The sequence below is a fragment of the Carcharhinus amblyrhynchos genome, chromosome 23 (assembly GCF_965287045.1).
Source record: "Carcharhinus amblyrhynchos chromosome 23, sCarAmb.v2.hapA, whole genome shotgun sequence".
Classification (NCBI taxonomy): domain Eukaryota; kingdom Metazoa; phylum Chordata; class Chondrichthyes; order Carcharhiniformes; family Carcharhinidae; genus Carcharhinus; species Carcharhinus amblyrhynchos.
The window spans coordinates 20419332-20446269 of NC_137346.1; the positions used below are offsets into that span (position 1 = coordinate 20419332).

At 43.5% G+C, this 26938-nt stretch overlaps 1 protein-coding gene across 2 annotated transcripts in view; it reads left to right on the plus strand.

Moving 5' to 3' along the window:
• sez6b (seizure related 6 homolog b) overlaps window positions 1-26938 on the plus strand; it is an 854076-nt gene that overhangs the window by 773125 nt on the left and 54013 nt on the right. For both annotated transcript variants that reach the window (XM_080210324.1, XM_080210323.1), the window contains exons 10-11: window positions 9552-9748; window positions 22812-23006. In XM_080210324.1, coding sequence (XP_080066450.1) covers window positions 9552-9748; window positions 22812-23006 — 392 coding nt within the window. The remainder of the gene's footprint in view (window positions 1-9551; window positions 9749-22811; window positions 23007-26938) is intronic.

The window sequence follows — 26938 nt, forward strand, 5'->3', positions numbered from 1 at the left end:
GAAAACAATCGTAACCTAGTAATCCTCATACATCAGTCCTGCCATTCTCGGTATCAGCCTGGTAAACCTTCGCTGTGTTCCCTCGAGAGAAAGGACAATGACATGGAAACCTAGCAAATCGAAAAATGCTCACTGTTAAATATCACTCACTTATCCGCTATGTTAAGAGAGCTGATTCGAAAGCTTGCTTATGCATCTGCAGCCAAGTCTGGTCCCATATAAGCAGTGAAATGTTGTCCACATTAACTACTTAAGGGCTGAAAGGGTAACAGAGTTACATTTTGGTTGGATTTACATCTCCTGCCATCTCAGCTAACAAGTGAGTGTGTGGATCAAGCTGGTAATTTAATTCCAATTATAAACCCAGGGGCACTTCACTGAGTTCTGGTATCCTGACTTGAACAGGTGGAAGCAAAATTGATCTTAGGTGTGGAACTACGATCATTACTTCCCCAGCAATGTTGGGTCTGTTTTGCAGGAGGCAGTGGTGTGGTGCTATTATAATCCAGAGACCCAGGACAAGATCCAGCGACCTGGGTTCAAATCCCACCATGGCAGATAGTGAAATTTGAGTTCATGAAAAATCTAGAATTAAGAAAAGTCGAATCATGACCATTCTCAATTGTCATAAAACCCATCTGGCTCACCAATGTGCTTTAGGGAAGGAAATCTGCCTTCCTTACCCAGTTTGGTCTACATGTGACTTCAGATCCACAGCAACGTGGTTGACTCTCAAATGTTCCCTAGAATGTCATGGACTGGAACAGTGATTTTAGCATTGATTTTGACTTGATTTGACTTATTATTGTCACACGTATTAGCGTACAGTAAAAAGTATTGTTTCTTGCAAGCTATACAGACAAAGCATATCATTCATAGAGAAGAACAGGGGCCAGTGCAGAATGTAGTTTTACAGTCATAGCGACGGTGTGGAGAAAGATCAACTTAATGCAAGGTAAGTCCATTCAAAAGTCTGATGGCAGCAGGGAAAAAGTTGTTCTTGAGTCAATTGGTACATGTTCTCAGACTTTTGTATCTTTTTCCTGATTGAAGAAGGTGGAAGAGAATATGTCTGGAGTGTGTGGATCCTCAATTATGTTGGTTGCTTTTCTGAGGCAGTGGGAAATGTAGAGAGAGTCAGTAGATGGGAGGCTGGTTTGCATGATGGACTGGGCTTCATTCACAATCTTTTGTAGTTCCTTGCAGCCTTGGTCAGAGCAGGTGCCAGACCAAGCTATAGATACAACCAGAAAGGATGTTTTCTATGGTGCATCTGTAACAGTTGGTAAGAGTCGTAGCGGGCTAAAAAGGTTGCTGCAGGAGGTTAGGATACACGGAGTTGAGAGTAAGGTGTTAGCGTGGATTGAGGATTGGCTATCTAACAGGATGTGGGTATGCCGGCGTTGGACTGGCATAAACACAGTAAAAAGTCTGACAAAACACCAGGTTTTAGTCCAACCGATTTATTTGATAATAGACTCACAAGCTTTCGGGGTTAGTCCCTTCGTCAGGTGAATGGAGAGTTCTGGCCTCAGACAGAGTCTGCCTGAGTGTTGTCAGACTTTTTACTTTCTAACAGGAAGCAGAGAGTTGGGATCAATGGATGCTTTTCTGGTTAGCAGTTGGTGACTAGTGGAGTGCCACAGGGATCGGTGCTGAGGCCTCAACTGTTTACCATTTACATAGATGATCTGGAGGAGGGGGCTGAGTGTAGGGTAACAAAATTTGCTGATGACACGAAGATGAGTGGAAAAGCGAATTGCGTGGAGGATGCGGAAAGTCTGCAGAGAGATCTGGATAGGCTGAGTGAGTGGGCGAGGACCTGGCAGATGGAGTATAATGTTAGCAAATGTGAGGTTACCCACTTTGGTAGAAATAATAGTAGGAAGGAATATTATTTAAAGGGTGAAAAGCTGCAGCATGCTACTGTGCAGAGGGATCTGGGGGTCCTTGTGCACGAATCGCAAAAACTCAGTCTGCAGATGCAGCAGGTGATCAAGAAGGCGAATGGAATGTTGGCCTTTATAGCGAGGGGGATAGAATATAAAAGCAGGGAGGTCTTGCTGCAACTGTACAAGGCACTGGTGAGGCTGCAACTGGAGTACTGTGTGCAGTTTTGGTCCCCTTATTTGCGTAAGGATATATAGGCCTTGGAGGGAGTACAGAGGAGGTTCACCAGGCTGATACCGGAGATGAGGGGGTTAGCTTATGAGGAGAGATTAAATAGACTGCGTCTGTTCTAAAAGGAGTTTAGAAGGCTGAGGGGGGATCTTATAGAGACGTACAAGATAATGAAGGGGCCAGATAGGGTAGAGGTAGAGAGATTCTTTCCACTTAGAAAGGAAAACAGAACTAGGGGGCACAGCCTCAAAATAAGTGGGGGGAGCAGTTTAGAACGGAGTTGAGGAGGAACTTCTTCACTCAAAGGGTGGTGAATCTCCGGAATTCTCTGCCCGTTGAAGTGGTGGAGGCTACCTCGTTGAATATATTTAAGTCACGGGTAGATAGATTTCTGATGGACAAGGGAAACAAGGGTTATGGGGAGAAAGCGGGAAAGTGGAACTGATCCACTTCAGATCAGCCATGATCTTATTGAATGGCGGGGCAGGCTCGAAGGGCTAGATGGCCTTCTCCTGCTCCTATTTCTTATGTTCTTATGGGCCCAGCTAGCCGTGCTCACATCCCATAAAATGAATTTTTAAAAAAACATTGCATTTTAATTAAAACTCCTAGCGCAGGCACTATAAAGAATGGAGATAGACGATATCATATTGATGCATGGTATTCCATTCTGATCGAGTAATAGCTGCTGAGAATCCATCAGCTAACCAGTCAGCAGCATCAGTGAGACAAAAATGTGCTCCCTGACAGTCAATGCCAGCTACACGATGCTGAGCACCACCCTACAGATACGTCAGCTGAGGAAATTTTGGATGGCAGGACAATGTAACATGTCATGAGGCTTTCACCAACCTACGTAATTTAAAAATGGAGTCATACCTTACAAAGTGTGTCTCACTTTCTCGAGTGAAAGACACAGATCTTCCAGCTGCAATCTACTCTATTATTTCACAACCTGCAGGAGCCGGCGGGAAGAGAAATAAGCGGAAATAAGTCACACTGGGAACATGTTGTGCAAAGGATAATAGGAGCCTGAGAGCCTTTGTAAGGCAATGTATCCAGTGTAAATTTTCAAAGCAGGGTGTCCCAAACTGTGATCATATCAGCTTCTGTCAATCCATAATTAAGTTCATCGATTTACTGGTACAGTATTTATGTTGCTGCGTACAAATAATACATCTTTTGTGCATTTTCTTTTTAATCTGAGATTCTCTTTCAGAAGGAGAGAAAAGGGGTTCCCTGGAGTGTCTAGATGTTTGCAAAGGAATCTCCCAAACAGAAATATGTGCACATATTGACAATCCCCTCTTTAGTGGATGCCACTCCACACTCAGCTGGATTGGAAATTGTGGCTTTCAAATTACTCCCTTGTATTTATTTTATCATTTTGATTGATATAATAAAATCAGGGCCTATTTTGGTTGATGAAAGATGTTGGCCGTATATCAACATCCTGCATGCTCCCCATTGTGTAACAGTGCCTATACTCCAGGATTAATGATCGGGCTATGATCCTTTATCGAGATATCAATTATGATTGTTTCTTGGAGATCAACTGTAAGACAAGCCACAATCTGGATATTCACTGGCAAATCTCTCACCTCTTAAACCATTGATTCAATGAGGAGTGTAGGACAGATTGCTTAGGCCAATACCAGGTGTACATAGGAACACAGGAATTAGGAGCAGAAGTAGAACATAGAACATTACAGCGCAGAACAGGCCCTTCGGCCCACGATGTTGCGCCGACCAGTTTTTTAAAAAAAAACAAAAAAAACACTGACCCACTAATCTAAACCAATCCCTTTTCGTCCTTAAACCTATCCACAGATCTCTTAAACGCCCCCAAACTAGGCGCATTTACAACTGCAGCAGGCAGGGCATTCCAGTCCCTCACCACCCTCTGGGTAAAGAACCAACCCCTGACATCCGTCCTATAACTACCCCCCCTTAATTTAAAGCCATGCCCCCTCGTGCTAGCTTTCTCCATCTGAGGAAAAAGGCTATCACTATCCAAGTAGGCAAGCTTGCTCTGCCATTCAATCAAATCCTGGCTGATCTCTCCCTAGTCTCAAATCCAACTCCCCACCTGGTCCCCATTTTCCCTCATCCCTTTTTTTTTAATTAGCAATATATCTATCTCCTTTCAATGACGGCTCCATCACGCTATCCGGCAGCGAGTTCCACAAATTCATAATGCTGTGGCATGGGCAATGTATTATTGGAGCCACTTAACTTGTTAACAAATTCAATTGACTCTTAATTATTTACTTACATATGGCTGACAGGCTGGGGGTGAATGGGAAGGTGGTGGGGTGGGCACCCATCCTATTTTATGTGCCCCCCCCATTACCACAACCACCACCTAAAACACACCTGGAAGTGGCACATAGTGTCCAGCCAGTGTATAGATGATTGCTCTTGATATCAGAGATGGCTCAAACAAGAGGAGCACCAAAAGATTTTATTAAAAATGTAACCGTAGTGAACTGGGTGAAGAATCTCCCTTGTCTAAACTCAAATCTAACACAAAGGTTGTGGATGTTGCAACCATCTCTGCCCTAGAATCTTGCACATAAGTTCCTAAGGCCAGCGTCGAACCAACTTTACCAATTACCTCACTCTATCATAAGGTCAAAAGAGTAACACCATCTGTGACAAACTAGTTTGCTTGTTTAGCACTTCATCCAAGACCGCAAGAAACTACAAAGGGTCGTGAACGAAGCCTAGTCCATCATTCAAACCAGCCACCCATCCGTTAATTCTGTCTATACTTCCTACTGCCTCAGAAAAGCAGCCAGCATAATCAAGGACCCCATGCACTCCAGACATACTCTCTTCCATCTCCTTCTGTAGCAAAAAATATACAAAAGTCTGAGGTCACGTACTAACCAACTCAAAAACAGCTTCTTTCCTGCTGCCATCAGGTTTTTGAATGGACCTACCTCACATTAAATTGATCTTTCTCTACATCCTAGCTATGACTGTAACACTACATTCTGCGCTCTTTCCTTTCCTTCCCTATGTACGGTATGATTTGTCTGTATAGAGTACATGAAAATACATTTCACTATATACTAATACATCTGACAATAATAAATCAAATCAAATCAAAATCATCCATTAGCCTAAACTTCCACCTACCCTAACACTGGCTGTAGTGAGTACTACCTACAAGGTTCTCTCTCATCATTCGCTAACTTCACCCAATTCAGCGGGAATTTCCTAAACTGTGATTTCCACCAGGTCAGGAATACCATTACAGAGCAAAGGGTTAACCCCTGAACTCAGGACACACATGCTATATCAAAGGGGTGCCACTGCCAGAGAGATGATGAGTGAAAAGCTGCTCTTAGAGAGTAGCTCCAACTCTGTCTTGCTCTTACTTAACTTTTGTATGTAGTTAGTACGCGAATAAATGTGGTTTCAATAAATGACCATCATCTCCTGCAAAATCTCTGCAAGAGTAAGAAGTTGATGAATCCTGAGATACAACCACAATAACAGAGCCATCGTCTTCCAGTTCATCTGCAAGTTACACATCATCCTAAGTTGAACAGTCATGACTGTTCCTTCATGGCCATAACCCTGAGAATACCTCCGCCACACAGAAGTTCAAGAAGGTGATCCAACTTTATAAAGGCAACTAACAAAGAACAAGAAAACTGAAAAATAGAAACAGGGCCTTTGGCCCTCCAAGCCTGCTCCGACCATGCTGCCTGCCTGAACTAAAACCTCCTACCCTTCCAGGGGCCATATCCCTCTATTCATGTCCTATTCATGTATTTGTCAAGCTGCCCCTTAAAAGTCACTATTGGATTTGCTTCCACTACTTCCCCTGGCAGTGAGTTCCAGGTACCCACCACACTCTGTAAAAAATCTACCTCATACATCCCCTTTAAACCTTGCCCCTCACATCTTAAACCTATGCCCCTAGTAATTGAGAAAAAAAAAACATTTTCTTGTCGAGGTCCATTTTCTGGGAGCACTGACTACCCGATGCAAATCTTCCCCCCAATGGCCATTCACTCTGCTGAACAATGAGCGATAGATAAATAAATTTACATTTTTAAATTCACATCCATACTACCCAGCGTTATTCCATGGACTATTTTCTGCATTCCCATTACCTCCCATAAACTGTTCTGACTTAGGTTCTGGATGAGAACAAGAGAGTTTCTGATGAGCTGAGAATAGTTGTGCCATTTGATTCACCTGCAATTCCTTTCCTATAACCATCTAGCACACTCTGAGACTATGAGACGCTCCTTACATCCTTATAAAAGCTTCACAAAATTGTTGATCGAATCACTTCAGATGCTGTCAAGGAGATATGAGAAACTGTGTTCAGGCACTGGCTCTGAGCAGTTGATGCTTATGTCAGAGCGTTGCTGTGGAAACATGATGCGTTCTGCCACAGCCTCTACATTCCAACTTGCTCTCAGCCAATTGGCAGTGTTTTCTCGGAGTGTAAGGGTGAGCTGGCGGTAGATCAGAAAAACATTGACAATTGAGTTATGAAAATCGTCATCATTCTATTTCACTACTGAACTATACTTTCACTCTGTAATTCCACTGTGTGAGGGGAAACTCAAATGTTTATGATTAATTCAGGTTTTAGGATCTGCTTTTGTCTTCAGTGTTCCTCCTCCTCCAGGTACTCTAACCTGACAGGGTGTTGGCAACCATGGACTTCCATTGGATTGCTCCATGATTATGCTTGGCAAAGTGTTGCCATGGTTTTCCATTGCCTTCTGCAGTATGGCTAACCAGGAATACCTCCCACTCCCACAAACTGCCATCAGGCACCTCAGAAGGATTTAAAGGCTGATAATCAACCCATTTGACCACATTATGACCACCTTTTAGGCCTTCAAATTTTGAAGTGGGCTTGAACATCAAGCTTCTGGCCCAGAGGTAGGGATGTCTACACTGCACTCCCATGTTCAATGTGACCTTATGCCAAAGTTGCTGAACCCTTGGACTACAAGAATGCATCGAGTAGACTACAGCACCTTCTAGCCTATGTGCAGTTTGTTCCATTGGGTTCCCAGTTAAATTAAAAGTATTACTAATAGTGTACTCTTTGGTGCTGTGACTATGTGTACAGACATAATCATAATTTGAGCATATTCTTCCTTTTCTTTTGTTGGGCTTGTGAGCATTTATTGTCCATCCTTAGTCCACCTTGGGAAGGTGGTGGTGAGCTGCTTTCTTGAACCACTACAGTCTCTGAGGTGTAGGCACATCCACAGTGCTGTTACGGAAGGAATTCTAGGATTTTGACCTAGCGACAACAAAGGAGTGGTGATATATTTCCAAGTCAGAATGGTGAATGACTTGGAATGGAACCTTCAGGCAGTGGTGTTCCCAGGTATCTGCTGTCCTTCTAAATGGTTGTGGTCATGGATTTAGAAGGCGCTGCCTAAGAAGGAGCCTTGGTGAGTTCCTGCAGTACATCTTGTAGACAGTACGCATTGGCTGCTACTGTCCGTTGGTAGTGGAGGGATTGAACGTTTGTGGAATGGGTAGTAATCAAACAGATTGGTTTTTCTCTGGATAGTGTTATGCTTCTTGAGTGCTGTTGGAGCTGGACGTTGTCAATTATGCTTTGCCACATCACAAATATGCCTTCCAGTGGTAGGATTTCTAAGGTGTCCACAAAAAGTCTCTGATGCAGCTGATCCACCATGTTTGGGAGAGGGTGAGCGCAATTAGAAGCTGCAAATCTCCCACATAGGAGCAAGTGGAGGGTATTCCATTACACACTTTACTTGTGGCTTCTAAATGGTGGACGAGCTTGGGGAGCAAGGAGGTGAGTTACTTGCTGCAGGATTCCTAGCCTCTGACCTGCTCTGGTAGCCAACAGTCATTATATGGCCAGTCCAGTTCAGTTTCTGGCGAATGGTGACCCCAGGATGTTGATAGTGGGAATTCAGTGATGGTTGGTGATGGTTCAGTGAATCCATTGAATGTTGAGAGATGATGGTTAAAATGAATGCTGCAGCATGATTTTAAGGTGGAATAGCCAACACTGATAATTGCTGACTGGAGAGGATATAATGATCGTTACAATTGTGAAGTTTATAAAGTTGTTCGGCTTTGGGGTTGTGCCTTTAAGTTAGGGCAAAAATAAAGGGGTCATGTGACCTGTTCTGTTATCTGCCTGTCAGCAACTTTGGGTAGTTTGATTGTTACAGCTTAAAGAAATTCCAGACCGTTTTACTGGAAGGAAGATGCAAAAGTGTTTATACTTCGAAACAATGGCAATAACCTGTGTGTAAACAGTGGGTAGAGCATGAGTCTTAAAAGTATTGAGAATGTTGGGTAATAAACGGTTTTAACTTTAAACTATCCTTTTTAGTAGTACTTCTTGCTGTTACTTTTATTATTTTCAAGATGAAAGATAGTTGGTCTCTCAGGAGTAGCTAATCACCATTTCTACCTGGTTATAAGGCCCATGTGATTCATTTAGCAATGGAAAAAAGGCTTCAAAAGATGTCTCTCTTTCTCTAGCAGTCCCTCAAAGGGAGGAGCCTGTAGTTTGTGTGTGGTGTCTTTTAACATGGGCATGGTGTTGCTGAGTAGCTATCTCATGGTTCTGGCTGACCATGAAACACTCCTGCTCTGACCACCCACCATAGGTTGCCAATTATGCTTTGCCACACCACAAAAATGTCTTCCTGTGGTATGATTTCTAAGATGTCTGCAAAAAGTCTGCGATGCAGCAGATCTGTCCATGTTTGGGAGAGGGAGAGCACAATTAGAAGCTGCAAATCTTCCACGCAGGAATATGGGTGAGAAATCGTGCTTGAATTGCAAAGACCAAATATGTGCAGGGTTAGAACGGAAGTTGGAAGATTTGCCTAGCTATAGCTAAAGAGAGAAATCTCTAAGAAAACTCATACCATGAAAGACATCTCTGGAATTAAACATTACATGCTGGGAAAATGGAAAGAATGGAAGTAAATCTTCAGGAGCTAAGAATCATGTTGGGCATGTTGTTGGAGAATTTAACATCCACTTAAAGGATAGTGCAATGTATACCCAATGGTGAGTTATTTTTTCGGTTGTGTTATAAGTTCTGTTCTGTCGTTGGATCCAAAGATGGTGTTTAGTCAATAGAGCCTTTATTCTTTTGTTACAGTAATTGTTTTAAAACATGAACACTCGTTATATCATTCATTCAGCTATTAATTGGAATTTCTCATTTCTTTTTAAAAAGTAGCCATTTCCATGGGAATTATGACAATTCTATAATGTCCTCAAGGCACCAATAATAATCTATTGGATCGTCAACCCATGTCTTCATTACCGCCTTAATACCATTGTTTGTTGTGATCCCACCTATCAGTGCACTGCCAATTCTATTCACTTCTTTTAGAAGGTCTTGACATCGCATGTGACTGACCACTGTGTCCCTTTTACAGGTTAAACTTGGGGAAGAATGACATTCTCACTTTTTATGACGGGGATGATCTAACAGCAAGAATATTGGGCCAGTATTCAGGGACCCATCAACCATTCAAACTGTACACCACCATGGCAGATGTCACCATCCAGTTCCAATCTGATCCAGCAAGCAACGTGTTTGGATATCAACAGGGATTTGTCATTCGTTTCTATGGTGAGCCAAGTGATTCTCTTTGTCCAGTTAAACTGAGCAATTTCTTACTTTGACTGAAAATAAGCAGATCCTATATTTAAACTGCACCTGGGATAGTCACATCTTTGCTTGAAGAATACGCCTCACGTACATGGGCAGTACGGTGGCACAGTGGTTAGCACTGCTGCCTCACATTGCCAGGGACGAGCGTTCAGTTCCTGGTTTGGGGGTCACTGTCTGTGCCGAACCTTCATGGTCCCCCTGTCTGTTTGCTCCCATAGCCTGAAAGTTGGGCTGGTTAGGTACATTGGCCATGCTAAATTCTCCTTCAGTGTACCTGAATAAGCGCCGGAGTGAGGCGACTAGGGGATTTCCACAATAACTTGATTGCAGTGTTAATGTAACCCTATTTGTAACACTAATAAATAAACTTATAAAAAGAAAATTCATTATGTAGGTTTCAGCGGTGTATGAGTCAGGACTCCTCCTCAGACCGCAAAATAAATGACAACTGATAATTAGACAGTGGTAAGTATTTGCCTCAATAATTACTATTACTGTGGTGATCATAGCTTAGGAGCCAATGTCATTCGTCTCTATCATGCTGCTACATATTTAGTTCATGAACTTTATTCCCCACTTGCAAAAGGTTAGAGAGAAGCAGAATAATAGCTGAACAATTGTAATGAAATCATGGGACTTTAATAGCCTGAGCCATGGACACCCATCGTCAGTCACAGTCCTTCTTGCAAGTCGGAGGCAAGACTTGGATTTTGCAGAAAGCCAACTCCCCAAAACAAATCTAGTGAAATTCCTTGATTAAAAGAAACTCAAGGTCAAGTATTAGTCTACGCCAAATCTCATGTCCATTCTCCAAGATTCTGGCATCATAATCACTGTAGGTAATTTCTTCATATAGCTGCTGTCATCTATAATCCTGATGTGGAGATGCCGGCATTGGCCTGGGGTAAACACAGTAAGAAGTCTCACAACACCAGGTTAAAGTCCAACCAGTTTATTTGATATCGGGTTTGCTATCAAACTTTAACCTGGCGTTGTGAGACTTCAATCTATAATCCTGGCAGAGTTATTCATTCCTCCAGTTTGCAACTGTTTTTGATGGGAGTAAATCCTCAGGATCTACTGGACATATTATAGAATAATTTAATATGCATTTCAAGACAGTTGGCAGAATTTTCCATCCCGCTTTCCACGGGAATTGTAGTGGGTGGGGACAGCCATGCAAAGGTCCATTGACCTCGAGTAGGATTTCCCAGTAATGGAGTTAGCATGGTCGGAAAATCCCTCCCCGTGTAACATATACCTAATTTTTTTTTAAGTTGTGCTAGAAGTTCTGTTCTGGAGTTTAAAGTATAATTTGCCTCCAAAGATATTGTTTAGTCAATAGAGCCTTTAGTCTTTGTTGCAGTAATTGTCTCAAAACGTGAAACTTGTTCTGTCATTAGGGCAGTACAGTGGTTAACACTGCTGCCTCACAATGCCAGCGTCCTGGGTTCAATTCTGGCCTCAGGTGACTTTCTGTGTGGAGTTTGCAAGTTCTCCCTGCATCTGCATGAGTTTCCTCCGGGTGCTCCGGTTTCCTCCCGCAGTCCAAATATGTGCAGGTTAGGTTGATAAGCTGTGCTAAATTGTTCCTTAGTGTCCCAAGATGTGTAGGTTGGATGGATTGGCCTTGCTAAACTGCCCCTTAATAAGCAAAGATGTGCAGGTTGGGTTAATTGGCTATGTTAAATTGTCCCTCAGTGTCCCAATGTGTAGGTTAGATGGATTGGCCGTGCTGAAATGCTCTTAGTGTCCCAGGATGTACAGGTTAGGTGAACTTGCCATGATAAATATTTACGATTACAGGGATATGGCGGGGTGGGCGGGCCTGGGTAAGATGCTCCCTTGGAGAGCTGGTGCAGACACAATGGGCCTCCTTCTGCATTGTAGGGATCTTTTCGTTGTAAAGATTAATTGGTGATGCTGGAACAACTAATAAAAGTGCTCAGCATGGTGGGCACTGTTCAGGTGCTGCTCCTTATATCATTGGTGGAAAGTTTCCCTAACCTTTAAAGGTCAGTCCAACAATTTATTACCGTGCCACTAATTGCCTTTGTTGTTTCATTAAGCAGAGCCAATTTAAGAATTGTTCCAGCAAACAGATCTGACACACAATTATAAAAATCTCGGCTGAGTGTGCCAATCAAAGTAATTAAAGTTGCAGAAAACTGTGATGTAAAGAGACCTACTTCAACATTCTGAATGATTGATGGTGCAGTTTTCAAACTGAAAAGTAGCTTTGATTCCATCTTTCAGGATAATTTTGGCTGAAATTTTCCGAGAAAAATTAATCAGAACTCTCAGGTTTTCAGTCATTAGCAACAGTGGGTTGTATCCTCTCAGATGTCTATGTGACGGGAATAGCATGGGGCATTATTACAGGCATCAAAGCTCTCCATATTCTCCTTGTTCACCCACCATGCTGTGCCTCCTATGTGAGTTGCTCTGACACTAGCAATTAATCTTTATTCCCATCAAAAACAGTTGTAACTTTAGCTGTAACATCACTGTTCCTCCTGCCAACAAGATTAAAGATGGCACCAGAGCGTGGTGATTTCACAGAAGAGGACATTTGGCCCATTGAGTCTGTATCAATCACAATCACACCCAGGCCCTATTCTCACAGCTAATCTTCCTGACACTAGGGTCAATTTAACATGAGCAATCTACCTAATCTGCACATCTTTGGACTGTGGGAGGAAACTGGAGCAACCGGAGGAAACCCTCGCAGACATGGGGAGAAAGTGCTAACTCCACTCAGACAGTGACCCGAGGCTGGAATTGAACCTGGGTCCCTGGTGCTGTGAGGCAGCAATGCTAACTACTGCACCATGGTGCCGCATTCTGCTTTTGAGGATATTGGTGGTTCTATGGTCCATGCCCACATGCAGCAAGTCCTGAGCAGAATTCAGGCTTGGACCAATAAGTGACAAGTGATCTTCACATCACACAAGTGCCAGACAATGATGAGCTCCAATAAGAGAATGTTTCCATCTCCCCTTCAACGACATATCATCACTGAATCCACCACCATCAACAACCTGTGGGTTACCATTCACCAGAACCAGCTATGTCAATATAAATACAATGGCTACAAGAACAGGTTGTGGATTCTGTGATGCGTTACTCACCACTTGACTCCCCAAAGCCTATTCACCATCTACAAGGCACACGTCAGGAGTGTGATAGAATATTTCCATTTGCCTCGATAGTGTCCTAGAATAGTATCAAGAGGAAGCGACACTATTCAGGACAAAGCAGTCATTTTGATCCATATCCTATCCACCACCAAAAATACTCACTCCCTCCACCACTGCCACACAAAGCTGCAATGCATACCACTATGAGACACACTGCAACAACTCGATAAGACTACCTCCACTGCTGAGAGTAATAAGGGCAGCACAGGTATACCACCACTTCCAAGTTTCACTCCAAGTCACAGACCATCCTTACTTGGGAATATCATCACCATTCCTTCATCGTAGCTGGGTCAAAATCCTAGGAATCCCGACCTAGCATCACCGTGGGTGTACCCACGGGTGGACAGCAGCAGTTCAAGAAAGCAGCTCACCATGACTCCACAAAGGCAAACAGAGACGAGCAATAAATGCTCTCCCTAGCACAGATTCCATGACAAATTGAAAAGCATGTTCTCTGGCAAAAATGAGGAGTTGCTTTATTTGAAAGCAATCTAATAACGTCAAAGATTGAGAGTCCAGTATGAGGGAAAATAGAGCTATGAGGCCCAAGCCTTCTGCTGGTTGTCAAACATATCACTGAGTTACTGATCTCAGTTGAAGATTTTAAATGGGGAGCAGTCACCACAATCTGGGCAGGGATGGGGTGTTGCAGGGGGTGGGGGGGAGACACATAATATAGCTGGCTGGAAGAGATTGCAAAAAACATTGTAGCAATCTTTTTTTTTAAGTTTATTTATTAGTGGGCTTACATTAACACTGCAATGAAGTTACTGTGAAAATCCCTGAGTCACCACACTCTGGTACACTGAGGGAGAATTTAGCATGGCCAATACACCTAACCAAGATGTCTTTTGGATTATGGGAGGAAACCAGAGCACCCGGAGGAAACCCACACAGATACTGTGAGAATGTGCAAACTCCACACAGACACAAGCTAGAAATCAAACCTGGGTCCCTGGCGTTGTGAGGCAGCAGTGTTAACCACTGTGCCACCATGCTGTCTGTTAAGAACATGAGACAGATGACCAGCTGCACCCGCTCCAAAACCGGAAAATCCTGCCCAAGATCAATGGACCTTTGCATGGTGTGTTTCCCACCCGCTACGATTCCCGTGGCGGGAGGGACTGGAAAACTCCGCCCCGGGGCAGGGAAGATGGAAGGACGGTTGTTGCACAGAGACAATTAAAGCATGGGATATTTTAGAAAGGGGTTAAGATGGAAGAGAAAGGTCAATGTCTAAGTTGATGAACTCATTGCTGAGGGCAGTAACCTGTACACTGGCGCAGATTAACCCTTTAAAGTGCGGCAGGTCTTTTAGAACTTGCAGGCTGGATAACTGCCAAGAGTGATTTTTCTTTAGTTGCCTGACTCACGAGCGCATGTTTAAAATTGGCAGGTTTTCCTATTCAATTTAAAATTGGCAGTTCTGCTGTGATCAATGGTGCGTGAGCTGTTGTTGGGATTGATGGGCGTGCATGCACACTGCCCTAAGAAAAGCAGACAGAATTTGCATTTATATAACCCCCGTCATGTCTGAGGAAGTCCCACAGCAATTCACAGTCATTGAAGTACCTTCAAGCTGTCCTTACTGCAGTAGTGGAGACCCGTGGCAGTTAATCTGCAGACTAAACCGTGGTGAGATAATTGACCAAATAATCTGGGTGGGATTTTCCGGCCATACTTGCCCCAAAAATCCCACCCAAAGTCAATGGACCTTTGCATCAAACGCACCCCTATGATTACTGTAGCGAGCGGGGCAGGAAACCTACCCCTCCCCATTGGGCTTAAATTGTTGGTTGTGGGTTAAATGTTAGCCAGGGTGTCAAGAAAAGTTCCACCAGTCTTTTTCAATCATACAGAACCTACAGTGCAAAAAGAGGCCATTCAGTCCTGAACCGACAACAAACCCAACCAGGCCTTATCCCCGAAACACACACATTTACCCTGTTAGTTCCCCTGGTATTAAGTGCCAATTGAGCTTGGCCAATCAACCTAACCTGCGCATCTTTGGAGTGTGGGAGGAAACCGGAGCAAAACCCATGCAGACATGGGGAGAACATGCAAACTCCACACAGACAGTGACCCAAGGCCAGAATTGAACCCAGGTCCCTTGCGCTGTGGGGCAGCAGTGCTAACCGCTGTACCAACATGCTGCCAAACGCCCAACTGTCTTTTCTGTCCAACTGAGCAGGCACCTGAGGCCTTGATTTTAGGGCTTAGCCTTACTGAAGCGTCAGCCTGGATATAGAACTCCACTGGAGGCAGCACACTCAGTATTCGAGAAAATATCTGCACCCATTCCAAAGAAAATCATGCTCTGACCCAAGCAGACTTCAGTTTAAGTAGCATAAAAACAAATCGAGATGCAATAACCCCGTGATTGAAGTACTTTTGAAGTTTATTGCTAAAATTTGGTCAAATTGCCAGCCCGCAATTAAAATCAGCAGTTTGTCATGGCTGCGGAGGAATGATGGCGTAATCTTTCAATTACAACCCTGCTAGTTGTGTTTCAAGGTGACTTTTAAATGAAGGACTTTCCATTCAAGGGAAATATTAGACTGCATCTATCTCTCACAATTCAATATCTCAAATTAAGGTCTTTGAGGATGAAAATAAATATTATTTCAGTCAAATCCCAATAGAAAGAATAAATAGACTCTGTGCTGTGAAACTGCATCAGTGACAGGAATGGATTTTATTGTTAATCTCTGGAAATCCCACTGACAATGGAACAATGCAGTTTGGAGTGTAACAATATCAAAATGCAAAGACCTTAATGTTCTTGCTATTCTCCATTCTTTACACTCTTCAGCTGTTTGACAAAACAGCATTAAGTATAAATTCTAAATAAATAAAATTTTATTTAACAGTCACCGTATATTCTACCAAAAATAACAGTTTCTACTTACTGTCCATAATGTGCTGAGACCAATGATGCATACATATATGTACCAGTATTATAACAGTGCATGTACAAGAAAAAATATACAGACTTTTAATGTTGAATGCTTTCAAGCTTTGAATGTTGATTAACAGCTAAGCTTTTCTGCTAAATTAAAATGCTTCAATGTCAGAATCTGACCGTGAGTGTTCAGAATTTGCAGGTCTTGATTGTTTAAATAATGGTTAGCACTGCTGCCTCATAGCACCAGAGACCCGGGTTCAATTCCGGCCTCAGGTCACTGTTTGTGTGGAGTTTGCACATTTTCCCCATGTCTGCATGGGTTTCCTCTGGGTGCTCTGGTTTCCTCCCATGGTCCAAAGATGTACGGGTTTGGTTATTTGAGTGCAGAATATAGTGTTACCGTCATAGCTAGGGTGTAGAGAAAGATTAACTTAACAGCAGCAGGGAAGAAGCTGTTCTTGAGTCGGTTGTGTGTGACCTCAGACTTTTGTATCTTTTTCCCGACGGGGACAATGTGCAAACTCCCGTGGTTGGAATTGAACCCGGGTCCCTGGCACTGTGAGGCAGCAGTGCTAACCATGTGTACATCTTAGATGTTCCGTTCTCAATTATTTTGCTTCTTTTTACTGTCATCACTTGCATTCAGGCATTTTGCACACCCGTCTGCCTCACTACTGCTCTTCTGTGGAATCCAGCTTTAAACATTTACTGAGCATGAGTCCGTTATATTGCAAAACGTGGATATATTTTGAAAGCTTGAAAGGAAATCTAGCTCTCTTGGGTTTAAAACCCATGCCAATGTACAGCAGAAAGGGCATCAGTTCTCACTGTGCTAAATTAAAGGGCAACTGTCTTTTTATTATACTGCCCTTTGATGTCAATACTTCTGAAATATAGCTTGCTAGAAGTAATTTGCCTGCAATAGTGAAATAATAGTCATCTACATACATTACTAAAGTATATGATCCAGAAAAAGTCAGCCACATAAATTGCACATTTATCTTTTGCTAATACAGTACCATTCATTCTACTCGCCCTACATATCAACGGATTAATTATTGCAATGTTAATTGAGCCAGATTGAATTGTAACCATTAGAGCGCCTTAAACAGCTAATTGAGCATAATTAGTCTGCAAGTTAAAATATCTCACAGCTTGTACAACGTGCACATAAATTGCAGGATACATTTAGGAACCAATTATACCGGAGAATTACTTGAACAATAACAAATTGATGAGGTAGGAATTTGTATAAGACATCATAGAAGTAAGGCCTAAAATCTATAAGTGTCAAGTTTGTGTCGGTGTTAGTGTAGACGGCTTTAGTGGGTTCAGTGAAAATTCGCAACAGTGGCCTACAAAAAAAGGGAAGTGTGGTTAGCCATGCGCAAGAAAGGGAATGAGAAAATAGGGCCTACATTTTCCAATTGGACATAACCCTCATGGAAATCAGATTTAAAACATTTCCCCACAGAAATGTTATGCTCCAGACATTGGCCTAGTGGTTGGGATTGATTACATTTTCCCATCCTGCCACAGTGAAGAGATTTGGCTGGCCGACAAATTGCCCGACTACGCTGCAGCAAGAACACGGCGAGAACGGCCGGTAAGATCGTGCCCCAGATGTTTCTAAAGTGGAAACATTGGCGATTACATTATACAATGGATTCCCATCATTTACGTTTCATTATCACACACCCACCAATATTATGCCCCAGTGTCACTTCTGGCAAGGCTGAGAAAGGAGTGTTACCATAAACAGCTCTTGTTTTACAGACAATGAGCGGGACTTGATAAACGAGTCAGAGACGTGAATTGAATTCAGTCAAAAATTGCAACCTCATTCCTGATCAGTATAAGCCCCAACTGCACAAGAATATAAAAGCATACAGCTAATTGACTATATTACACAACGTTAAATATTAAACATTAAAGATACAGAGGAGGATTATTGTCACTTAGAAGTCTAAGCACTCACACTAATCTCTAGCTAAATCATCCAGAGAGAACTGATAACACCCGTACTGAGGCACTTGGCTAGGCCACATCGGCGTAAGGATTCTTCTCTGATTGTAGCCTCCAGGAGTCCTCTTGTCACGAACATTGGTCTGCAGTTATCGCTGACAATCCGTTGAAGCACTATTCCTTTCAAACAAAAACAGAAAATGCTGGAAAATCTCAGCAGGTCTGACAGCATCCGTGGAGAGAAAATAGAGCCAACATTTCAAATCTGTATGACCCTTCATCAGAGTTCCTTTCATACCCTTTTCCTTAAGACATGGAACGAGATTCTCCGGCCTCCCAGTCACGTGTTTCCTGCCGGCGGGAACTGGGAATTCCCACTGACATCACTCCACACCAGCAGGACTGGAGAATCCTGCCAAGATGAATGGCTGGAGAATTACGGCCATGATCTCATTTTGCTCTTTCATTAGTTGTAAGATATGATCTAGTCTTGTGATGATCATCTCTTTTGTTGCAACTCTGATTTTGCAACTCTGATCAGCATGCGTATAGCAGTATGGCAGGTCCAGGTATGTTTTGGAGCTTGTATGCCAGCTTGACCATTTTCCCATCATGCCCGAGCTGCAGGACATAGGTGCTCCTGAGTAGCTTCCCGATGCCCTCAGCTCAAAGTATTCCCTGGAGTCAGTATAAACAAGCAGAAAATCAAAGCCCAAGTGTCTGGATCTGAGAAAAGGGGACTGGCCTATGCTTTGGGAATTAAAATGAATACACTGGGTCATTGGTTGTTTCAAATAATTGAAAATAAGATATGGATTAAATTTATATTTGGTGTATAAAAATACTGGCATTGCCCAACAAGATTTTGTTTTTTATTCATTCATGGGACATGGCAGTTGCTGGCTGGGCCAGTATTTATTGCCCATCCATTGCCCAAGGGCTGCTGAGAGTCAACTGCATTGCTGAGGCTCTGGAGTCACATGTAGGCCAGAGCAGGTAAGGACAGCAGATTTCCTTCCCTAAAGGATATTAGTGAACCAGATGGGTTTTTCTTGACAATCAACAATTGTTTCATGGTCGCCAGTAGATTCTTAATTCCAGATATTTTTTATTGAATTCAAATTCCACCACCTGCCGTGGTGGGATTCGAACCCGGGTCCCCAGAACATTAGTTGAGTTTCTGGATTAATAGTCTAGCGATAATTGCACTACACCATTGCCTCCTTCATATCAAAGTCACAAAATGATCATTTTTATATTAAATTAAATTCAAATTCCTCATGTGGAATGTGACATTTTGGATGTGTTGGGCACTGAGGGTAAGAAATTTAATTGAATTCATGGTAAAGTAAGAGGAGTTAATTTATTTTCCCTATCTCTCGGTCTGTTTTTTTTTCATGTAATTTAAAATGAGACAGCAGATCAGAATCCAAATCTTTGGTTAGTTATCATCAAGGACAGACATGTAACATCGAGTCGAGGACAAAGGTGTGCTTCTAGAATATATTAAAAATCAAACTGAATTTAGATTTGCTTTATTAAAACTTGCAGGGCATACCCTGTGATGTAGGTATTCTTGGTCAATGTTTTATTTCTTGTTCATGATTTGCTTATTTAATTACTGGTGAGTGATGTGGCACAAAGGAGCAGACTTTACCAAGGCGACTGGCACTCACCATTGTTTATACGCAGATCAGACAGCAACATCAGGTTAGTGTAAATGCACTTTTAAATGCAAAAAAGTCTGGAAGTTGCTGCCTGAGACAACTCCGTAAACTGCATCAAAATTGCATCGGTATCTCATCACCAAGCTTCCCATTCAAAGTTCATGAACTGCATAAATTTTCTAAACCCACCACAGAAAGTTGACGTTTGCATAGTCTCAAGTACCCTCCTTCAGAATGGCTTTGGAAACTACAGCTTCACTGATACTAAAAATGAACTATTACAAGTGTGCAATCTCAGACCTTCAGACTTTAATTCATTGTTGGTGAGGATGGCACGGTGGCACAGTGATTAGTACTGTTGCCTCAAGCTCCAGGGACCAAGGTTCAATTCCGACCTCGGGTCACTGTCTGTGTGGAATTTGCACATTCTCCCCGTGTCTGCGTGGGTTTCCTCCAGACGCTCTGGTTTCCTCACACACTCCAAAGTTGTGCGGGTTAGGTTGATTGGCCGTGCTAAATTGACCCTTAGAGTTACAGGGACTAGCAGGGTAAATATGTGAAGTTAGTGGGGGATAGGGTGTGGGCGGGATTGTTGTTGGTGCAAGCTCGATGGGCTGAGTGGCCTGCATTATAGGGATTCTATGAAAATGTGATTAAACCCTGCATGATGCCCAATGGGCATGGTAGAAAAAGATTTTCTTGTGTGTGCGCATGCAAGTGGGGCAATGCCATCCACTTTGTTCCTACCTGATTTGGAACATTGGCTCAGTACAAAATGGGCAGCTGATTTACTTGTGCAGGGTGGAAATAAAATATAGTTACCCCTTCTGCGTTCGCATGTTGTGGGTATGGCTGTAATGCCTGCATTGTCAAACAGCCCATTGGCAAACTCTCTGATTGATAATAGAGCGTTTGAGATATTTGAGACACTGTCCATCAATGCCTCCTTAGCCCTAATCAATCACTGCTTCCAGGGGTTAAACCTCACATGAAGGGTGGGGAAGTTTTTCGGGGGAGGGACGGCAGCGGAGTGGTACTGTCACTAAGCTAGGAATCCAGTGGACCCATGCTAACATTCCCAGGGACGTGAGTTCAAATCCCATTGTAGCAACTGGTAGATTTTAAATTGTAAAAAAGTGCAGAATTATATTTTTTTCTGTCTCATCTTTGCCTTATAATCCAATCATTCTTTTCCTATCTTTATTTTGTATCTGATTCCATGTTCAATTTACTACGTTAATTGCCACTTCCTGGTTCCTGCACTGCTCAGCGATGATTCTTCACTCTGATTGGTTAAAGAGCTCCACAATTGCTTCACTGATTCGTGCAATTTTCAGACATCCTGTAGAAGTTTCAGTGTCCCAGTTCCACCAACTTACCCTGAAAAGCTCATCAATATTAAATGGGCAAAGGCAAACGTTATAAATGTTTCCCACTCCCAATGTTATAACTCCTTGGAGAATGGGAAGTCGGGAACTCCAAGTTCTGACAGACCTTGGAGTTTTTGCACAAGCACATACTGAGAGTGGGCCGCACATGCGAAATTCAATGGTTCTTTGGACTAAGGATGGGCCCAACATGCCAGCACAGTGATGGAGAATAGACCGAAAAATCACATCATGTGACCGGGAGTGGAACACCATCGAAGACAAGTGTTCCAGACAGGGGACAGGGTGATGTCTCAAAGGGAGAGGGGACAAAGAGAGGTCTCAAAGGGAGAGTCCCAGACAAGAGACAGAAAGAAATCCCATTTCAGGTAAAAAGAGATAGGATGAGACCCCATTTTAGATTTTTAAAAAGGGGAGCAGAGAAAGAGGTTCTGAGTAGGAGAAGGGCTAAAGTTAGGAGACCTTTAGTAAAGAGAGCTTAGGAGAAGCCTAGGTAAATGAAGAGATCCCAATGGAAGCCCTAATCAAAAAGGGCAGCAGAAGTTGGTGCCCCTCTGCTTTGGCTTTTGGGGCAAAGGAATCCCTTTGGGGCAATAATATTCTGCTTTTGAATTGGGGCTTGGATGAACACTTGGGAATCCAGATGAACATAATCTTTAAGGATGACATTGAAATCCTGTGAGATGGATCACTATTGATGCTGTCCAAGTTAGAGCAACTTTTGGAGAGAATTATAACACAAGATCTTTGAAGTTATACTACCCCATGAGAGAGAGAGAGTTTCAGTGAGGTTGGTTGATTCAGCGTTGACTGACATCTGGGTGAGATTTTCAGAAATCCATGCACTCCATCTTGGTCGCAACTGCTGCTTATTGCACAGTGTGGTGTGTTCTGCCACAGTTTACCTGTCAATTCACAAGTACCTCATATTTACCCTGAATGTTAGAGCATAAGATAGATACTGTAAATTTTCAGACCTTGTATAGTAAGCTTAATTTTGTTTGTTCAAAACCTGGGGAATCTTATGGCTTTATTCACTTAGCAAGTGAACCTCAAACTTTGGCTACTTTAAGCAAAACATTATTGGTCCCTAACTGGATCTCACTAAAACCACAGGGGGTCTGGTCAAGTTGGGACGTTATGTAACAACTGTACAAGACATTGGTACATTGCCACATTTGGAGCACTGCTGGTCTCCCTGCTATAGGAAGGATGTTATTAAAGATTTACAAGGATGTTACTGGGACTAGAAGATTTGAATTATAAGGGAAGGCTGGATAGGCTGGGACCTTTTTTTTCTGGTGCACAGGAGGATGGCAGGTGATTTTCTGCAGGTTTATAAAACCATGAGGGGCATAGATAAGGTGAGTAGTCAAGGTCTTTTCCCCAGGGTAGAGGCATCGAAAATTAGAAGGCATAGGTTTAAAATGAGAGAGGAAATAGTTTAAACGGGACCTGACGGGCAACGTTTTCACAGAGGCTGGTGCGAATATAGAATGAACTGCCAGAGAAGGTGGTCATAGCGTGTACAATTAATACATTTAAAAGGGATTTGGACAGGTACATGGATAGGAAAGGTTTAGAGGGATTATGGGCCAAATGCAAGCAAATGGGACTAGTCCAGTTCAGGGAAAATTGATCACATGGATGTGTTGGGCCAAAGGGCCTGTTCGCATGTTGTACATCTCGATGACTCTATGAATGGATAGCGAAGGTCGTTTATTGGTTATGGTAACTTTGGCTCATGATCTCCGCCATCTTGATACTGAAAAGGATATAATTAGACAAACATTTCATCACGTTCTTTTGGACGACATTCAAAGTTATACTACTTTTAGCTTATTGGAATATCATTTCTATTTTGTTTTGACCATGGTTATTTTCCTTCCACAGAGGTTGTGAGAAACGACACCTGCCCAGAAGTGCCAGAAATTCCGAATGGTTGGAAAACGGCTTCCCACCCTGAATTAGTCCACGGAACTGTGGTGACTTACCAGTGCTACCCAGGATTCGAGCTCATAGGGACTGACATCCTGATGTGCCAGTGGGATTTGTCATGGAGCGGAGATCCCCCCACATGCGAAAAGAGTGAGTTATTGATGGGATGTCCCCCTCCTTATTGGCCCACACTAATGTGGCTCCTTATACGGAACAAAGGGTTACCAGGAAATTTCCTTTACTGCTATAATACACAGTGTAGTCTGTTGTTCCTCCTCAGCTGTGTGTTGTGGCTGAGAATATATCTAATGGAATTTATCTTTCCATCACTGGGAAAGTGTATGAATTTGTAAGTGCCTTAGTGCTTTAATGGCTACTATTTTCTCAGTAGGCACCTCTGGATTTGAGAACAGCCCAATCCCTAGTAAAACGCTCACTGGAAGGTGATCACAGCTATTCAACATGACATGAACTCGTGTGCATTTTGGTTAAAAGAACAACTGAGACAGGGACCTCAGCTGGAGGCTGATTTCAATATGTCACAGTTGTGTGAGGCACCAGGCAGACAAACACGTCCAGATTGGCACAAAGTAATGGTTACAGCAGTCCCCTGTGGTGACAAATGTAAATAAGGACAAAATAACTCCAGCATGCTATATATCAGTTTGTGAACGTGCCCAACTTTTTCCTTTTGGTCTCAGTATGTTCAGCATTTAAATGGATCATCGCTACACTTTATACGCAGTATAAATATCTCCCACTTTCTATGCCTTTTAGCTTTGATAAAGGGTCATCTAGACTCGAAACGTCAGCTCTTTTCCTTCCTTACAGTTGCTGCCAGACCTGATGAGATTTTCCAGCGTTTTCTCTTTTGGTCGCTACACTGGGATGTTTTGCTCGTGTGTTATGTGACAGATGGTCAGGGGACAGCTGACTTTTCATTGAATCCCTGGAGCTAGTTTCTGTCACAATCCACACTGATCATCACTGAATGAGATACTTTTATAGAATCCCTACAGTGCAGGAGGAGACCACTCGGCCCATCAAGTCGACACTGATTTTCTGACAGAGCATCATACCCAGACTCACCAGCTGCCCTTTTGCTGTAACCCCATGCATTTACCCCTAATCCCGCTAACTTTAACATCTTGGGACGCAAAGGGGCAACTTAGCATGGCCGATCCACCTAACCTGTACACCTTTGGACAATGGGAAGAAACTGGAGCACCCGGAGGAATCCCACGCTGGCACAAGGAGAATATGCGAAACCCCACACAGACAGAGACCCATGGCCGGATTCGAAGCCGGCTCTCTGGCGCTGTGAGGCAGCAGTGTTAACCACTGTGCCACCGTGCTGCCCTGGGGGTGGGGAGGCAATGGCTACAAAATCCAACACCTTTAACTGAGGAAAATGCCCCAAAGCACTTCAGAGGTATATGCAAGAAAGAATCAATACATGTCTAACCACAGAACGAACCATGAGGAGGGAGTCAAAGATTTATGTTCAAAGTATTGGGTTTTATGAAAGATCTGAAAGGAGGAGAGGGAAAGAGGCAGGGGGGATTGTAGTGGGGAATTCTGTTTTGGTGGCCAGATTATTTTAGAAGTTCTAAAATGTAACTCTGATTAGCAAATCTCACAAAAGGTAAACAAAACTCAGTTTTAAAAGCTTAATAAATTTCCTTTCAAAGTTAGTTTTGCGAAAACACACAAAAAAATTCAAAGAACAGCAAACATATACGAGACAAACACAAAACTTCAGCCAAAGGGGGATCCAGTGATGTGACAGCAGCTTAAATTCCCTCCGCAGATCTCCACTTTTGTGCCAGAAATTTGAACAATCATGCAATTTAATACTGGCAGGCTTATTAGCTGAACATTTATTTTGAAAATATAATTAATACCTTATTTAAATGCCCATTCCATTCTTAAACTTCATATTAAAATATTAGCTGCTAGATATCCTTATCTTAGGTATCATACGATTAAATATTCACTTCATCAAGGATTTAAAGTTTATTGATTAGTGTCACAAGTAGGCTTACATTAACACTGCAATGAAGTTACTGCGAAAATCCCCTCGTTGCCACACTCCGGCGCCTGAGGGAGAATTTAGCATGGCGAATGCACCTAGCCAGCACGTCTTTTCAGACTGTGTAGGGGAATTCCAAAGAGCTTTGGATGATGAAGGCACAGTCACCAAAGATGGGGAAAAGAGAGGGTGAGGCTGATGGGCAAGCGGGAGTCAGTGCAAGATAGGGTATGGACTAGATGTTGAAGTTTGTTGGGAATGAGAGGCTGTCCAGTTAGCACACTGGAGTAACAGCGTCTGAAGCATCGTTGTCACGGGTAAACGTTTCAGCAGCAGGTTGGCTGAGGTGGAGCAGAGGTGAACGACGATTGTAGAGATTGACGTCTTGGGTATTTTTGACAGACAGAATGTGGGGTCAAGCAGATCCGTTCAGGGTCAGTTCGGATGTTAGTGACGCAAACGGGCTTGTTCAGCCTGTGGCAGAGGCTGGCAGCGAGCAGGGGGCGGGGGGAAGGAAGATTTGTGACAAAGGTGAAGAATTTGTGAACGATGGTGGGAATTTTATCGTCCTGCCCGCCACGGGAATCCGAGCACGAGGGGCGGACCGTGGAAAGGTCCATTGACCTCAGGCAGATTTTGGGATGAAGAAGGCTGGAAATTCCTGTTGAATGGCTTCAGACGCCCCACAGCAAATTGCAGTTCGCCCAAGTTGTGTAGTGGGTAAGGAACAGCACAGACAAGTGTCAGAAGAGAAGGTAGAGAGATAGAGTCAGGTGTTACCATGGTACATAACATTGCTAGCCTCGCAGAATGAGCTGTATAAGACCATAAGACATTGGAGCAGAATTATGTCATTCGGCCCATCGAGTCTGCGCTACTATTTAATCCTGGCTGATATGATTCTCATTTCCATTCTCCTGCCTGCTCTCCATGACCCTTGAGCCCCTTAATTGATCAAAAACCTGTCTATATTTAGCCTCCTCATGTCAAAGGAGGGTTGAATTAACAAAAATCTGGAAACCGCCCTTAAACCGTCACAAACCGACTTAACCGCTACCAATTTGGAGGGGTCTGAGTAAACCGATGGTGGTCAGTGATTATAATCTTCAAGTGAGGCTCTATTCCTCAGATTTAACGAGCTATTTGAATTCATGGCTGCAGACTGGATTTCTCAGCACAAAGGAAACACGTTAGCTGAAAGGAGGCAAGAATTCTCAAATCCAGTAGGAAATGCGCCTTTCCAGCCCCAACTTTGGGCCAGGAGGATTTGCCAAGGCCCCTCCAGCAAACATTCACCAATTTTCAGCCCTATTCCTGGCACAATTTCTCTCTGCCAGTGCAATCCTTCTCTCTTTCTCTCCCCCTGCACCATCTCTCTCTTCCATGATGTCCCTACTTCTCTTGCTATACAATGTCTCACACTCTCCCCCTGCACACTCCCTCTCCCCCTGCGTGCTCCCTCTCCCCCTGCGCGCTCCCTCTCCCCCTGCGCGCTCCCTCTCCCCCTGCGCGCTCCCTCTCCCCCTGCGCGCTCCCTCTCCCCCTGCGCGCTCCCTCTCCCCCTGCGCGCTCCCTCTCCCTCTGCGCGCTCCCTCTCCCTCTGCGCGCTCCCTCTCCCTCTGCGCGCTCCCTCTCCCCCTGCGCGCTCCCTCTCCCCCTGCGCGCTCCCTCTCCCCCTGCGCGCTCCCTCTCCCCCTGCACGCTCCCTCTCTTCCTGCACATCCTCTCTTCCCCTGCACAAACACTCTCTCTCTCTTTTCACACACTCTCTTTCTCTCGCCCCACACAATCTCTCTTTCATTCCACTCAATCTCTCTCTCGCCCCACACTCTTTCTCTCTCTCTCACTCCACACAATCTCCTCTATCTCCCCACACAATTTCTCTCTCTCCTTGCACAATCTCTCTCAATTAACCAATTAGAACTGTCAATCAAATGTGAACCTACACTCCCACCCACCCACCACCCCCCCTCCCAATCTGCTACTGTGATAATGATAGCTTGTGGAATCAGCCATGAGCACTAATCCTCAGGCTTATGTCAACAGGCAG